General features: G+C 47.1%; 1 protein-coding gene across 1 annotated transcript in view; it reads left to right on the plus strand.

Moving 5' to 3' along the window:
* Positions 1 to 16355, plus strand: part of BLK (BLK proto-oncogene, Src family tyrosine kinase) — a gene marked incomplete at both ends in the record, with an annotated part of 33811 nt that overhangs the window by 7247 nt on the left and 10209 nt on the right. The window contains 5 exons of the mRNA XM_084203541.1: positions 1453 to 1555; positions 3849 to 3897; positions 9881 to 9974; positions 10948 to 11046; positions 12071 to 12174. Of these exons, the coding sequence (XP_084059667.1) occupies positions 1453 to 1555; positions 3849 to 3897; positions 9881 to 9974; positions 10948 to 11046; positions 12071 to 12174 (449 nt within the window). The remainder of the gene's footprint in view (positions 1 to 1452; positions 1556 to 3848; positions 3898 to 9880; positions 9975 to 10947; positions 11047 to 12070; positions 12175 to 16355) is intronic.

The raw sequence follows: 16355 nt of genomic DNA on the forward strand, positions 1-16355 counted from the left end.
TATTGTGAAGTCTCCATTAGAAACCTCATTTTAGAGTCCCAGATTTTGACATATTAGATCTGTGCTAGAAAGCAAAAAAAAAAAAAGTTGCTTTTACTGGAATATTTTTCCCTGTGAGTCTGTCTGGGAGCTTTTCTGAACACACTGGTTGGAATCTGACTACTAAAAGACAGTGCCTGACTGCCATTCGGGGGGTGTCCCTGGACCTGAGGTCCCTGATCCTCCATGATCACTGCAGACCTTGAGGTATTTTAGCAGGAATAGGAGTCAATGTGTCTCTGCACAGCTAAGAGTGCTCAGGGTTTAATTTTTGGGGGTTTTGGGCATGTAGCCCACTCCTTCCAAAGCCTTTGGTTCAAGGCAGGAGAGGGGCAGACTTTGGCGCTGGATGTTGCACTTCAGCAATGCTGGCTTCATCTGCTCCTTCATTTTTGAGGCTCCAAGAAGAGTTTGGCCATTTTGGCTACCCAGACCCATTATTATCCTTGAATTCCAGACTGGAGCTGAAATTACATTTCTAGGATCAAAGTCAAACAGTCCTCAAGCCCAAGTTTGGAAACCTTAATGCAGACCAGATGATGATCCATGGAAAAAGTTTGATTAATTTGTGTCTAGTGATCCTTGGGGTGTCCAGGAGGTCTGAGACAACCACAGGGTATAGGGAAACCTAATCCATGACTTCTGGGAGAGCCACACCTTGGGAAGACCCAGAGCACATCAAAAAGTACCAGAGTACTGCAGATGGATGAGACAAGTCCTCAGCCCACACTTTACAGGCAGGATGGATGCAGGCTGCCCCACATTCCTTAAACTTCTTACAGTATTCCAAAGGGCCAGAGAGGTCCTGGACAAACCAGGTGTGAGCCTGAGCTGCTGAAACGTGAGGAGCAGAGGGACTGGTTCCGTGCACGGCGCCGCCACATCCGCGCATGGCCCTGCTGCGTGGGAGGGACAGGAGCTGCAGAAAGCCCTGAGCTGCCTGAGGTGACTCCTTCTCGGGCCAGGGACGGTGTGACCCTCCTGAGGCCCTGGTGCAGCTGAACAGCTCAGCACAGGGCTGCTGATAAATCCATCTTCATCCCTCCAGCATCACCCAGCTCTGGAGCAAGTTCGATATCAAATGGGGATCTCTGAGTTGGAGAGGGGACATATCCAAAGCAGACATTTGAGCCTCTTTTTCTGGTGAAAAAGTAGTAGTGTCTGTTTGAACCTCATTTGCAAAGTGTGAAACACCAGAGTCATGTGGGAACAGAAACCATGGGGTTCACAAGCTCCAAGGTAGCAGAGGACTGTAGACAGGATGGCTGTCGACTCCTCTCTCTGCTGTTCCATCGTCCTGCATTCTGATCTTCTCCCGCTTGTTCTTCATGAATGCAAAGACTTTGTCCGTCAGGGCCTGCACCTTTCCCCAAAAGCAGTCCCATTAAAACCAACTTCTGCTCTTCCTTCCAGGATGGGGTTGTTTGGCAGCAAAAATCAGCTGATGCCCAATGAGAAACACACTTCTGGAGGCAACCCAAAAACCAAGGGCAAACCTCCTCCTGCCCCACCCAAGGTAAGCCTGCAGTTTTGTGTCCTTTTGGGATCCCCCACAGCTCAGTTGGTATCTGGGGTGATGCAGGCAATATTATATTATATTATATTTAGAATCACAGAATTATTTGGGTTGGAAAGAACCTGAAAGAACATCCACCCTCCAGGCATGGGCAGGGACACCTTCCACTATCCCAGGTTGCTCCAAGCCCTGTCCAATCTGGTCTTGGACACTTCCAAGGATGGAGCATACCCAGATTCTCTGGGAAACCTGGTCCTCCCAGCTGATCCCTTTTGGACAGGGTGGGAAGGGCTCTGAGGAACCTCTGTGTATTTCAAGCCCCTAAAATACTGTGTATTGAAATATCTTCTCATCAGCACTTTGAAACAAGCTGATGTTGCTGACTTGCAAGATGGGTCAGATTCAGGCTAAGATTCAAAGTTGCAAACCACAATGGAAACTTCACCACTGTGAGTCCTCAGCGGGTTCAGTGAAGAGGGTCTGCAGCCAGTCTGTGTTGGGGTGAGCTGAGAATGAGAAATGCTGGCCATCTGCTGCTCCCTTTGCATCCCCTCAGCCTCTGCTGGCGTGGACACAGAGCAGGAAGGGACTGGGGAAGGATTTAGGAGACCTCAAATGACAAACTTGTTTAAAATTTGTAAGTCACTTTGCCTCTGTTGCTGTCCAAAGGACGTGAAGCTGTTTTGTCTTTCCTTGCCCCTGCCAGCACTGAGCCAGCAGCCAGCACAAGAGAAACTCGAGGTGCAGCCCTCATGTGAAGACCATCTCAAGCCCTGGGACAGGGGAGAAATTGCAAATCATTGCTTTTTATGGCAGCTGGAGATGTTTTTCACTCCTTTACTTTCATTTCTGAGTTCTCCCACGGCTATTCAGTCCAGTCTTCATGACAGCAGATGTCAGATTGACCAAGAAGATGTTATTTTCCTAAATTTCATTCTCTCCAGCTCACTGGAGAGGAGCCACTATCAGTATAAATACAGTATCACTGGCCACCTTCTATCATTCGTTGCTTTTTGCCACAGGCACTCAGCTCTCACATGTCAGGGGAAATCCAAATTTCTTCCACTTAAATGAGAAATGGCAGCAGATGAGCAGCTCTCCCACCCCACACTGCTGCTAAGCTGGGGTCAAAGGGTGGTGCAGGCAGAAAACACGAGGTGTTTTTAGTTCTGTGCCGGTATTTCACCACTTTTGCACGTGTGTAAAAATACCCAGTGTGGTCAAACACCCACCATAGGCACTGCAAGGTGGCTGAAGGGCCAGTTTCAAACTCTTATGCCCCAAAACAAGGTGGTTCCATCCCAGCTCACTTGGAATGACCTATGGACAATTTGCCAGTTCCAGCAGCAGGGCCAAACCAAACCAGGAACAAAGTAAGCATTTTAAAATTGTGCCCAGATGAGTTGCAGAAACTTGCTGCTGTTTAATTTCACAGTCTGCAATTTCCTGCTGAGGGACAGTGGAGGGGCAGCTGCAATCTCTGCTCTCTGTGACCAGTGACAGGACCCAAGGGAACAGCTGGAGCTGTGGCAGAGGAAATTTAGTGTGGATATTGGGAAAAGATTCCTGCCCCAGAGGGTGTTGGGCACTGAGCAAGGTCCCAAGGGAATCTCCCAAGGCTGCCAGAGCCCCAGGAGCATTTGGACAATGTTCCAAGGCACAGGGTGAGATTTTTGGGGTCTCTGTGCAGGGCCCAGAACTGGATCAATGATCCTTGTGGGCCCCTTCCATCCCAGGAATCATAGAATCATTGGATCACAGAATATCCTGAGTGGATATGCACAAGGACCATTGAATATTCTATGATTTCGACAGTTCTCTGATTAATTAGCTGCTACAGTCACTGCCTCTGTTTTTTTGAGCAAAGGATATCATATACCCATGATCCTTGGGACAATTATGGCAGACAACATCTCTGGTTTTCTGCTTCAAACAACTCTGCAATTGCCATTTCTCAATTGGACCATTCATCTCCCATCCCTCACTGATCCCAAATCTGGCATCAGTGGACAGGGGTTGGATAGAGCAGGCTCCAAATGAGGGGGCAGCAGATTTCTGCTTTAACTCAGAAGGAAGCCAAGGCTTATTGCAGCTTTCTGTGAAGACAGCTATGAACACCTCATGGCAAAATGTGCTAAAGCCATCACAGCTGTGGAGCCAGGCACAGGGGCTGCTGACTGCCTGCAGTGGTCTCTGGACCGGACTCCCACTCATCTGTGAAGCTGAAATCAGTTCTTCCTGAAACACAGCAAAGTGATAAATATCTCCTTTTTCCTTTCTATTTCTACCACAGGGGAGACAAGTTATCAACAGCCCTCATCTAAACCAAGCCTCTGCACAAGGTAAGGTTCTGTTTTCTTTGCCTCCCCATGGGGTTTTGCAGGGTGGTGGTCCCCAAATGTCAGGGTTTGAGGACGAGCCATCACGTCACAGGCGTGTGGTTTCTGTATTTGCAGCAGTGCCAGGCAGGGAGTTTATCAGAGTGGTTCAGAAAACTCAGTTTACATCACCACGTCCTTGCAGCTGCCAATTTTTCCCTGCTCATCAAAGAACTCCAGAGGGAAAAGCACTCCCTCTCCTTTGGAAGCAGGTGATCTTTAAGGTCGCTTCCAATCCTGTGATTTCACGATTGCTGGAGCAAAGGGAGATCTGAGCCTGGAGCTGTGTGAGATTTCTCTGCCCTGTCTGCAGTGTGACAAGTCATGGATGCTTTATCCAGCCAGCTGAAAATTTCAGAGGAGATAGCAGGCATCAGAGAGCCCAGGGAGGCTACAAAGAGAAGGAGAAGAAAGGGAAGAGAATAAAATAAGGATACACAGAGCCCCTGCCTGGAGATGGGCTGTTGGCTTCATCCACCTCTGCAATTATCTGTGGGTCACAGATGGTGTTTGGAGATTATTGCCTTTTAGCAGGGAGCCCTCAGCTCCCTCTGCCCTGCCTCCAGCAGCAGCTCATGTGTATTTTTCTCAAAGAAATTCTGCAGATTAAGGACAGAGAGAGAGATAATTACAAGAGGGGGGAAAATAGAGGGAGCTTGGAAGAGGGCAGTTAGCAAAACATGAAAGTTCTACACGTGGATGAAAGGGTAGGATTAGGGGAGATGGTGTGAGGGAAGAGAAAAGGGGGGTGGTGAATAAATGGGATGGGTGGAATGACAGTGTTAGGTCTTCTTAGGTCTTATGGATGGTGATGGAGGCTCCCCACCATGGGCCAAGCTCAGGAAGTCCTGCAACATCAAAATATCCTTCAAATTTGGCTTTTGTTATGGAGATCAAATTTGTGGGAGGTGAATATCTTCAACCACGTGATCTGGGGTGTGTTTTCATGGAAAGGCCACTTTTCCAGAAGCCATGTTTTCTTTTGCAGAATTGTTTTCATGGCACGTTTCCAGGTGGCCATGCTCTCCCACCTCCCCAGCTGAGCAGGGACTGACAGTTTGTCACAGAGTTTTTATCGCAGAGTTTTTATCACAGGGTTTTTATCACAGGATTTTTATCACAGGGTTTTTTCCACTCTGGTCAGAGTCACAGCAGAAATTGTGATCAAGGAGGCGGATTTTACTTCTCCTTCATGCCCAAAGGCAGAAGTTGAAAGATGCTAAAAAATGGATTAAGTACAATATTAGCCATTTTCAGCTCTCAAAACTAATTTTGTTCATTAGATTCAGTTCCAGTTCTGGAGGAATATTCACACTGACAGTCTGGAAAACTTCCTATTTTTCTCTGCCAGTGTCTGAGTTTCCTGAAATGATGGTACATCTGACTGTGCCTTGTGTGGCAAAACAGGCTGATAAGAACCAAACAAGATATTTGAGATAGCAGAGATCTTCTCCTAAGTGACAGCAGTTCAAGTAAATAGAAAGAGAAAGCACAAAATCCAGGCAATCACATCACATTAAAAAAATAAACTCAAAAAGATGAATTAAATCCTGTGGGAGCACTTCAAATTCAATCAGGGAAAATTATTGACTATGGAAGTGTGGCACATGATGTACAATCAACCCTTTCTTTTCATGTTTTTTTTTTAATTTTTGTGTGTTTTTTGTTTTTGTTCTCCTTGCATTTCAAATTATTTTTCTTTGTTTTTTTCTGATCTGGAGTTGTTGAAATTGTCTCACACTTTCCAGCTTTCACACCTCTGTCTCAGAAATCATTAATTTGCTTATTTTTAACAAAAACATCATTCCTCCTGACCTTATTTATCCTCATGGAAGTAACACAAAGGCAGGCAAGGGCTGCAGAATTCTGGATTCAATGTGGTGCACGTGGCATCACCAATCCTTTTGCACTTCGGGTGATTTTTCCTATGGTGTGAATCTCCCATTCATTTTAACACCATTTCCTGAGCAACCACAAAGTTTTTAAGGCTGATTTTAAGTCTCTGTGGAGTCAAAATTTTCATTCTGAGCCCCCAAAGCCCTCAGCACTGCAAAGTCTTGGTCCCAGGTGGGCCCCAAATCCAAGGGTCCCATGGTAGGGCTGCTGTTTGCTTGCATTGGATGGATAAGACATAGGTAGAATAACCCCTGCCCTTGCCCTGCCAGCTGCTCACAGCTGGATTTAAATCCCACTGATGGAAAGAGCTGGTGGGTTTGGGGGCTTGTCCTCAGGCATTTTAATAACCTCCAACATCATGAGGAGTTGAAGGCTCTGCAAGGTCATTTCTTCTGGTGAGGAACCACCACTTCTCCCACCTCTTCACTTGCTTCTTGCTGACCAAAATGTGAACAGGACTGAGTTTCAGGGTGTGGAAGGTTAGCATGCTCTGGAACTTGAGGTCTTCTGTGGTGTGTCAAAGTTAATTCCAAAATTCTTGGCTGTTTTTGTTGTTGTTACTTGAATGTGGTTTTGAGCTTGAAAGGAATGCTGTCAGAAACGTGAGTTTGAGCTGAAGTGGGAGAAGGAAGGGTTGTTTCTGCTGAAAAGGCTGAGTTTTCAGTGGGAAATTAAAAAAAACTTCTAATTAAAAATGTTTGCCTTGATGTGGAGCACGTCTGAGGAGAAGAAGATGAGGGAGCTGGGAAAGGGGCTCAGCCTGGAGAAAAGGAGGCTCAGGGGGACCCTGTGGCTCTGCACAACTCCCTGAAAAGAGATTGTAGCCAGGTAGGGGCTGGGCTCTTCTCCCTGGTAAAAAGTGAAAGGACAAGAGGAGATGGCTTTAAGTTGTACCAGGGGAGGGTTAAATTGGATACTAGGAAAGAAATTTTCACAAAAAGTGTCACCAGTCTCAGATCAGGCTGCCCAAGCAATGGAATCACCATCCCTGGAGGGATTTAAAAGCCACGGGAATGTGGCACTTGGGGACATGGTTTAGGGGTTGCCTTGGCAGTGCTGGGTTAAATGGTTGGACTTGATAACTTTGGAGATCTCTCCCAAGTTTAGGATTCAGTGATTCCAACCAGCCCATGCCAGGCTGAAACAGAAAGCTGACCCCTTTCCCAGCAGCAATAAGCTGTAGCTCAGTGCACCCAGCTGGCCAACGTGTCCTGCAAGTTGTCACTCACACCATGACCATCCCAAAACAGCCCTAAGCCAATGGATGATTCTCTGGGACACCCTGGCACCGTCTGAGCCCTGCTTTGTGGCTATGAGGTGGTTGCAAAGACCTTCCATTCAGGACAAGCCAGCAGTGGGAGGACTGGTTGAATCACTCCTATTGAGCCACCAAACTGGCACTCAGCCTCTGCAAACTCTGCTGGTATCAGACTTTCCTGACAGCAGCTCCGAGCCAGGATGTGTTTGGCTCCCAATCAAAGTCCCAGGGCTGGCAGCTTTGTCTGAGAGCTCCTCACAGCCCTGACGAGCCTCTCGTGGCCTGAGTGGATCAAACTGATCCAAAGCAGAGTAATCCATGTGTTTCTCATGGGGTGATGGACTCAGGGACAGGAAGAGCCCCTTTCTTCATGAGATGGCAACTGCTGCTAGCTCGGGCAGAGAGAGCTTTTCTTCTGGCTCATTTCAGCATGCAGTGTTCTCAGCGCCCGTTGTGGGATAAGAGGTGATAAAGTGTTTTTTCAGCATACAAACCCTTTTTGTCCTTGCTGCATTCTCTCTTTTTAATTTCATTTATTTTCACTTATGTCAGTCACTTCAAGACCAAAACTCCATTTTCATTTTCTGGAGTGCACAGCCACTCTGGCCTTGAAGACATTTACACACTTGCTCCAAATTTTTCGAGCGTGAGTGCAATCACTGCATTATTTCCCTTTCAAGAGGAGCAGGAGGGTGTGTGTGTGGATGGCAGGCTGGTGGTGCACACCTCACAGGAGGTACATGCCCCCAACCCTTTCATGTCTGAGCAGATGTGTGATGACAACTTTCTCAAGGAGGCAGACAGAGTTTGGGTGCATTGCTAATTCCAGCTGCCTCAAGGGGAAGCCCCCAACCGTGCCAGCTATTTTCAGACTTCAAAGCATTCTCCCTTGTGACTGATCATCCTTTTCCCGTCCTGGGAGAGAGGCTCTGCTGAAACCTCTCATGGATCTCCGATTTCCTTCTCAAAAGCCTGAAGGGAGCTGCTCAGGGCTCTGCTTTGCAAAGCTGCCTTTCCTCCCACGCTGACCCTTTCTCCTCCCTAACAAATTGCCCTCGGAGCAGCAGCCAGCCTTGCACAGACACAAACCCCAAGTCACCCCAGAGACACGGTTATCTTGCTGTGACAAAGGGCCAGTCTGGCTCTCTTGCTGGTGGCATTATTTGAAAAGGTCATCCAAAGACAGTGGCTTGACAGGCTGTTTTGAAAAATGCTAATAATAGGCTGTCCATCGGTCTCAGTGCATTAATTAGGCTGAGCACAGGCTGAAGCCCTCCTGCAGCACAGTTCAAATTCTTTTTTTCTTTTTCTTTTTCTTTTTCTTTTTCTTTTTCTTTTTCTTTTTCTTTTTCTTTTTCTTTTTCTTTTTCTTTAAATTTTTCTTTAAATTTTTCTTTAAATTTTTCTTTTTCTTTAAATTTTACTTTAAATTTTTCTTTAAATTTTTCTTTTTCTTTAAATTTTTCTTTAAATTTTTCTTTAAATTTTTCTTTAAATTTTTCTTTTCCTTTAAATTTTTTTTTCTTCCTTCTCCTTTTCCTTTTCTTTTTCCTTTAAATTTTTCTTCAAAATTTTCTTTAAATTTTTTTTCTTTATTTTTTCTTTTTCTCCTTCTCCTTCTTTTCCCCCCTCTCCTTTCTTTTCCTTTTTCACCACGGTGTTTTGGTTTGATTTTTGTGATCCTGCGCATGCGCTGATTCTTTTTCTAAATTTTGATTTGCCCCAGAATAGCTGCTCTTTTCTGCTTCAGCAGCTCCGAGCGTGCAGAGCACAGGGGAAAAGTTGCAGCGCTTCCCCGAGAGCAGCCCCAGCACCTCCGGGGTTTGCAAACCAAGAGATTCAGCTCCAGCCCGCAGGGATCAGCCTGGGCTGGGCCAGAGCATCGTGGCAGCATCGTGGCACGTGGACAGGGCTCATGAAAAAGAGAGAGAGGGATTTTTTTATAAGGGCAGAAAGTGACAGGACAGGGGGCAGCAGTTTAAAACTGGCACAGTGCAGGTTTGGGTTGGATGTGCAGCAGGAATTGTTCCCTGTGAGGGTGGGCAGGCCCTGGCACAGGGTGCCCAGAGAAGCTCTGGCTGCCCCTGGATCCCTGGGAGTGTCTAAGACCAGGTTGGATGGGGCTTGGAGCAACCTGGGATGGTGGAAGGTGTCCCTGCCCATGGCAGGGGATGGGACTGGATGAGCTTTAAGGTCCCTTCCAACCCAACCCAACCCATTCTGTGACTCACTCACTACAAGGAAAAGCATTCAAGACTCCCTCTTGACAAGATCCCAGCTGAGCCCAGAGCACAGGCCACAGACCATGAGCCCAAGGAGAGCTAAATCCTAGAAACAGCTTCAAATAACAGAAGCTGCAATGACTTCATGCTTTTTTCAATCAAAAAACCCCACATCATCTTGAGTCAAATTCCACAGCCACCATGGGAAATGTTGCAGTTTTCATTTGCCACTGTGTAAAACTCAGGCTGAACTCTGACAGGTTATTTATGACCCTTCTAATTCCACACAAACCCCTTTTTCTTGTTGACACTCTGGGTTTTGTGGACTGGGGGGTGGTTCTGCAATGTTTTAAAAATACATACACAGGAAATGCTTTGTTGAATCAGTGTTAATCCCTGAGCAGAGGTTGTGGTGAGCAGGAAAGCTGGGTTGGTGGAAAGGTTGGATTTGGGGGTGGGAGGATGACAGAGCCCCGTGTTTAGGGGCTGAAATGCCCCCACCATACACCCAGGTGTGCATCTAACCACTCAAGGAACAATCTGGATGCAAAGGAGTTAATTCTTCTTTCAGATCACTTGTTTGTGGTTGCACTGTACGATTTTCCTGCCTCAAGTGACCGTGACCTGGAGCTGGTCAAAGGGGAGAAACTCCAGGTCCTCTCCAAGTAAGTGACCCAGGAGGAAGTTCAAACATGAGCACAGGGAGGCTGGGAAAAGGGAAACCTTGGGGTCAGCCACCACTTTGCAGCCGAGCCTGTGCCTGGGCTGTGCTCCAGAGCCGGCGGTGGGTACCCTCTTCTCTCTGCAGGGTGACACTTCCATGGGTGACAGACACTCTGGGCACTGTCCCTGCCTGGGGGGTGCTGGGACCCTCTTTGCTGTCAGTGCCTGTGGGTGTAGAAGTAGCATAAATAACAACAAAACAACAACAAGAAAAACCAGCTCCTGTCCTGTGTTTGTGCTGATTCTGCTTCTGCAAAGGATGTGGGTTGGGTGTAGTCAGAGGAAAGGACAGAACTGAGCCAGAGACTTGTGAGGTTTCATTTCAACTTCTCAAACTCACCACAGAAGAGGCCCAGTCCATACCAGGGCAGAGGTGAGCTGGGGGCCCCCAGGCCTTGGAGGGCTGCTCCATCCATCCTTGACTGCTGGAGGTTTGAGGTGGCATTTCTAACCTACGTGCCATGGGCTGGGACCTGTGGGACAAGGAGGTGGAGAATCCATTGCCTGGGCATGGCTTTGGATCATGGCTGGTGGCTCAGTCAGCAGTGGGACAGCAAGGTGGGGTGCCTGGAACACAAAGGAAGGAGCAGAAAGGACCCCAATGCCCTGTTCAGGAGACAAAACAAACCCCATCACCCTGATGCCCCTCCTCTCGCTCGAGGTGTGTGGCAAAGGTTTGGGTCTGTGGTTGCTCCACATTCATGGAAAGAGATTTTCACCTCCACAAGCCCCTGAAACACCAACAGCCACCAGCCTGGTTTTGGTGCTTGGGAACCCAGAGGGAACTGCAGAGTGGATTATGGAGTCCTAGTCCATCTGCAGTGCTCAAAACCCCACAATCCACATCCCCACAGCCTCAGCTTGTCACAAAACCTCCTCTGGGCACTCAAACCTTTTCCTCTGCTCCCTTTGCAGAGAGGGGGACTGGTGGCTGGCAAAGTCCCTCAGCACTGGGAGGAAAGGATACATCCCCAGCAACTTCGTGGCACAAGTGGACAGTTTGGAAGAAGAAAAGTAAGTGGGAAAGCTTTTGAGAGGTCGGCATGGATGCTGTGCCTTGGATCTCAACGAGCTCCAGGAGGAGCTTTATTGGTGGCAGGAAGATGTCACTGCTGGGCTGGATGGCAGGAGGTCTTTCCTTATCCCAAACAATGCTGCCCAAAAGCTCAGAACAAGTTTCATCATATTGGTATGGAAAGGGAGGATGAGGTTGTTTTGGGGAAAGTGGGGAAAGGTTCTTGTCCCATTGATTGCACTGTGGAAAACAAGGGTTTGGAGGGGACAACAGAAAGGTTATGGTGGCAGTGATCATCCTCTGGTCCCACTGGGCCAGTCCACCCACACAAATGGCTTTGAACCTCTTCACCTTCCAAGAGAGCATCCATATATAAACTGGGAATCTCTGGATGGGGGCACTGATCCAGGTCTTGGGTCTGCCAGGGGCCACACCAACAATTTAACAAGACAGAAAACTGAGTGCCAGCACCCAGACCCACAGTGCTGTTTTTAAATGAGCCCAGATGCAGCCTCCCTGTAAAGAAGATTGAATGAAAGGCTGGAGTCCAAAGAGTTTATTTTGCCTGTAATACAAACAGAGGGAGAGTTTTTTTCCATGAGTTCTCCTCCTCTATGGCATTCAGCTCTAAATGATCAGTGCTGCCTGCAATCTCTTCTTGGAGGGACCCAACCATCACTGAGTTCAGCAAATATTTAGCAGTGCACAGAAATGTGGTTGAGACATAAAAGTTCTTTGTATCCAAAGTCTGAACTTTGTATGGGATACTGCACATCCCATCCACTCCCCACACTGCCTGAATTTCCAGGCTGTGATACAAGTCCAAAGTGACCCAAATCTGGTGTTAATCTACCTAAAACAATCTATTACTGCCACTTTCCAGCAGATAAAAAGCTACTTGCTGATAAAAACAACGCTCCGTTTCACAGTGTAATGATTAATAAAAAAACTAACTGGAAAGAATTTAATTTTTTGTAGAGTTTTTCCTTTTCAAGCCATGCTTTTGCCTTTTCTGTCTCCCAGGTGGTATTTTAGAACTCTGAGCAGAAAAGATGCTGAAAGGCTGCTGTTGTCTTCTGGGAACAAAGTTGGCTCTTTCCTCGTCAGGGAGAGTGAAACCACCAAAGGTGAGATCTGTGGAGCAAAGGTAATTCCTCATTGCTGCCCAGGCTTGGAAAACCTTCAGCAGGGCTCTAGGTGTGAGCTGGGGGTTTGGAGGGCAAAGATTTGCTCATGATCTACTCATTTGTGCAGTTGTGGCTGTGGGAAGAGTGGCTCTTCCACCAGAGTTCATGGCAGAGACACAGGAACACAAATAAGCAGATTTTCCAAAATAGTTTAGGGGGTTTTCTTTTCCTTTTCTTCCCTAGGAAATGTCTCTCTCTCTCTTTTTTTTTTTTTTTTTTAAGAGGTATTTCTACACACTCTTGAAGGAATATTTCTCCTGTTTGCAACAGAAATTCGCACAGTTTGGAAAAAAGTCATTTTCCTAGGGAAAACGTGTTTCTCCTGACTGTCTGTAGCGAGGGGAATTCATACAAAACAGAACTTTTGGAAGGAGAGTGACTGGAGCAGGATAGATGCATTTCATCCACTTTCCTTCCACATGAACATGTCTAACTTTTGATCCAGTGAGGATGGGAAGGCCAGAGCATTGTGTCCACTCCTCTTGGGCAGTGGATATAGTTATTAACCATAATAGAAAACCATGTAATTTCAATTTCTTTGTTCCATGCTGTTAATTCATAGAGTCTGGAAGTTAGTTTGGGTTTTCCCTTGGGAATTCCTTATTGTTTCTTTCCTACTTTTTTCTCTTTGCTTCCTCTGGGCCATCATGTGTGTTTACAGCACGGAGATGTTCATGATGGCCCCGTGGTTCTGCTCTGAACCAGATCCATGGAGTAGCTCAGGAAAGTGTTTTTGTCTTGCTGTCATTTGGGTCCTTTCCTTCCAGATGGATGCAGGAGTCTTCCCTTAACATTTCAAAGAAGGTGCTTTGTGTCTTCCCAATTGAATCAAGGAATTGTTTAGGTTGGAAAATCTTTAAGATCATGGTGTCCAACTGTGACTTGTTCAGTAGAGAGTTGGAGCACCCATCTGAAATCATATGGAACCTTCTTTCCCTTGACTTGTTTCCCAAATACTCCCAAAGGCCCAGGCCAAACAGTAAGAGAGGGAACAGTCTGGTTCCTCCATCCTGCAAATGGCTCTTGCCTCCTGTAGCGTAACAATCATTCCAAAAGCTGCAGGAACACATTCCCCCAGCTGTGCTGAGCCTCAGGCTCCTGGCTCCCAGCAGCATTCCTGCATCTCTGCTCCCAGCAGGAGGGACCTCACTGAGCTCAGCTCCTGTCCTTCCCTTGGGAAGGATCTGAGGGGCTGCTGAGAGCTGTGGGAGCAGGAAATGGACTAGACACACGTCCCCAGGGGCCACATCTACGGGGCTTTTAAACCCTTCCAGGGATGGGGTCTCCATCACTGCCCTGCAGCTGTGCCAGGGCTGGCCAACCTTTTGATGAAGAAATTGTTCCATAAGTTTTGTACTCTGGACTCTTTAGCAGCCCAGGTCCGTGCCAGGATGTGGTGCAGGACTGCAGAACTGGTGAATGTCCCTGGGAGCTGAGGAGCAAGAACTCCTCTTGGCTATCCTGGATATCATCAGAGGGAATTAGGAGTCAGTGACTTTCATTTTCTGCTGTCTCTGGGAACAGGGATGAGGTTGGATGGGGCTTGGAGCAACCTGGTTTAGTGGAAGGTGTCTCTGTCCATGGCAGGAGGTGGAACAAGATTAATTTTGAGGACCCTTCCAACCCAAACCATTCTGTGATTCTGTGAAGGAGGAATTGAATTTTTCAGTGCCTGGCCTCTGCACAGCAGCTCCCAAGGGCACAGTAATTGGCCATGGAGGAGGAGAAGGAAGCTCCACCATGCTCCCTGCAGCAAATTAAACTGTGACTGGGGCTGAGATGCAGTCATTAGCTTAATGACCGGGTAAGAATTAACACTGGCAGCTGAGAAATTTGCCCTGTCTCTGTTTGAAAGGTGTGGGAGATTTTAAAAGGTTGGTGGGGCCAGGAAAGGAGATCATGTGGGTGAAGAGTATTTTGGGTGCAACCACACTGGCAAACAGGGCAGGTCTCCTCTTCCCTGCTGACCCTCAGCCCCCAGACACCCCCTTGCAGAGGTGTTTGTCATCAATTCCTGGATTTCCTTCTGCAGGATCATTTGGCCTCAGTGCAACTGCCTTCACACCACCTTTGGCTCCTTCCTTGAGCAGTCCTCACCCTGTAAAAATCCCACACAAACCCTAAGCTGTGTCCCAGGCACACCAAGCACCCTCCTGGTCTTGTGCCACGTGAGCCCAACTCTCTTGGGCTGCAGCCTGGCCTGGGCAGTATTTCAGTCTCTTTGAAATTAAAACAATGTCATCACCCTCAACAGCAATAATAGAAGTTAATAATAGTTAATAACAATAATAGCAATAATAGTAATAATGGCAATAATAGTAATAGTCATAGTCATAGTCATAGTAATAGTCATAGAAGTAATAATAATAATAATAATAATAATAATAATAATAATAATAATAGGTGTTGTCATCAATGTCATATTCTTCTTCACAGAACCACAGAATCATTTAGGTCAAAAATCTTAAGATTATCAAGTCCAGCCTTTGGCCTTGATGTTTATTATCATTATTTTGGACCTTAGGGCCACATGGGTATCCCAGAGGAGCCAGCAGAGCCATTTCTTTGCCTTTCCCTCGAGGTTTTATTGCCCCTTTGAAGATGTTTCAGGGATGTTTCTCGGTTGTTCAGCTGTAGGACTGATCTATTCAAAAAGGCTTCTTGATTTGTCTTCTGCCTGACATTCATGGTGAAGGAAAGAGAACCAGAAGAGCTTCCTCTGCTGAGGAGACCACCACATCAAATTGAGGTTCTCTGGCTCTGCATTTAAACCACCAGTTTTTTCCATAAATTTTACACCACCAGATCTGGTCTCTGCAGGAAGGGAGTCCTCTCAAAATGATTGCTGGCACTTGGGAAAACTTCAGACTCTTCCAAACTCTGCTTGTAAAGATTTATGATCACTCCAACAGAGCAAATATCCAGAGAGGTGGGGAGTTTTTTGCTGCTTTTTATAAATGCAGATGGGTTTCAGGCACAGTGTAGGGAAAACTGCTGGTGCTAGGACGGAGAAACCCCAGCCAGTGAAGATTTTACGTTAATAAACTTTCCCCTCACATGCAGGATTAGGTTTTCAGAGTTGCTGTTGCTTCTTTTTATGATCCTGCATGAACAGATACGCACTTTTAAACATGTAGAGTCTTGCCTTTCATTTAAAAACCATCAAAAATGGGCAGTTTATCAGGCAGGTGACATATTAGACTTGGAACAGCCCAGCAGGCTTGTAACAACTCACTCCAGAAATACAATCCAGACAAAGGGGAAAAAGCACCACTGCTAAGCTGCATTGAATCACACTGACACAGGCTGCAAGTTCTGCTCTGCAGCAACATCTAGTGATGCTTTTGGGCACTGAACACCAGCCTTGGTTTAGACTCCCACAGAGGGATGGCTGAGCAGCTCCCTTGAAGCCCAGAAGGGACAAGATTCCAGGTGGGAATCCCTAGATCTGGTTTAGCCGTGGTCACAAGTTTGTGGCTGAAAAAGACAATTCTCCTGAACCCACCTTCTGTATCCCCCCAGCTGAACCACTGACCTTGGCACAAGGTTTAATAATGTTTAATCCAGAGGAAAAGGGCTTTAATTGGCTTTAAATTGAAAGATGAGAGGTTTAGATTGGATGTTAGGAAGAAATTCTTCACTGTGAGGGTGGGGTGGCCCTAGCTCAGAGTGCCCAGAGGAGCTGTGGCTGCCCCTGGATCCCTGGAAGTGTCCAAGGCCAGGCTGGACAGGGCTTGGAACAACCTGGGATGGTAGAAGGCATTCCTGCCCATGGCAGGGGGTGGAACTGGATGAAATTTAAGGTCCTTTCCAACCCAAACCGTTCTGATTTCATGATGCTGAGGTTGGCAGAGCTCAGATGGGAATATGGAGCTGTGGAAAGACCATCCTGACCAAGGGAACATCTGACAGCCCTGCCTGCAGAGGTGCTGCTGGTCCCCACAGTGCTCCCCGGGGCTGTCAGCCACAGCACAGGCAGGTGTTACTCCAGGAAGCCTGGACTGGATCAGTTCAGCTTTGATGAACCTTTATCCTGTCCCCTTGCCTTGGAGAAAGGAAAACTGTAAATTCTGGGGGACTTGCCCTGGAAAGGCATCAGCTAGGGCTGGTTTGGAGCTGTT

This window comes from Fringilla coelebs (genome assembly GCF_963513975.1).
Source record: "Fringilla coelebs genome assembly, chromosome: 3".
NCBI classification, from domain to species: Eukaryota; Metazoa; Chordata; class Aves; order Passeriformes; family Fringillidae; genus Fringilla; species Fringilla coelebs.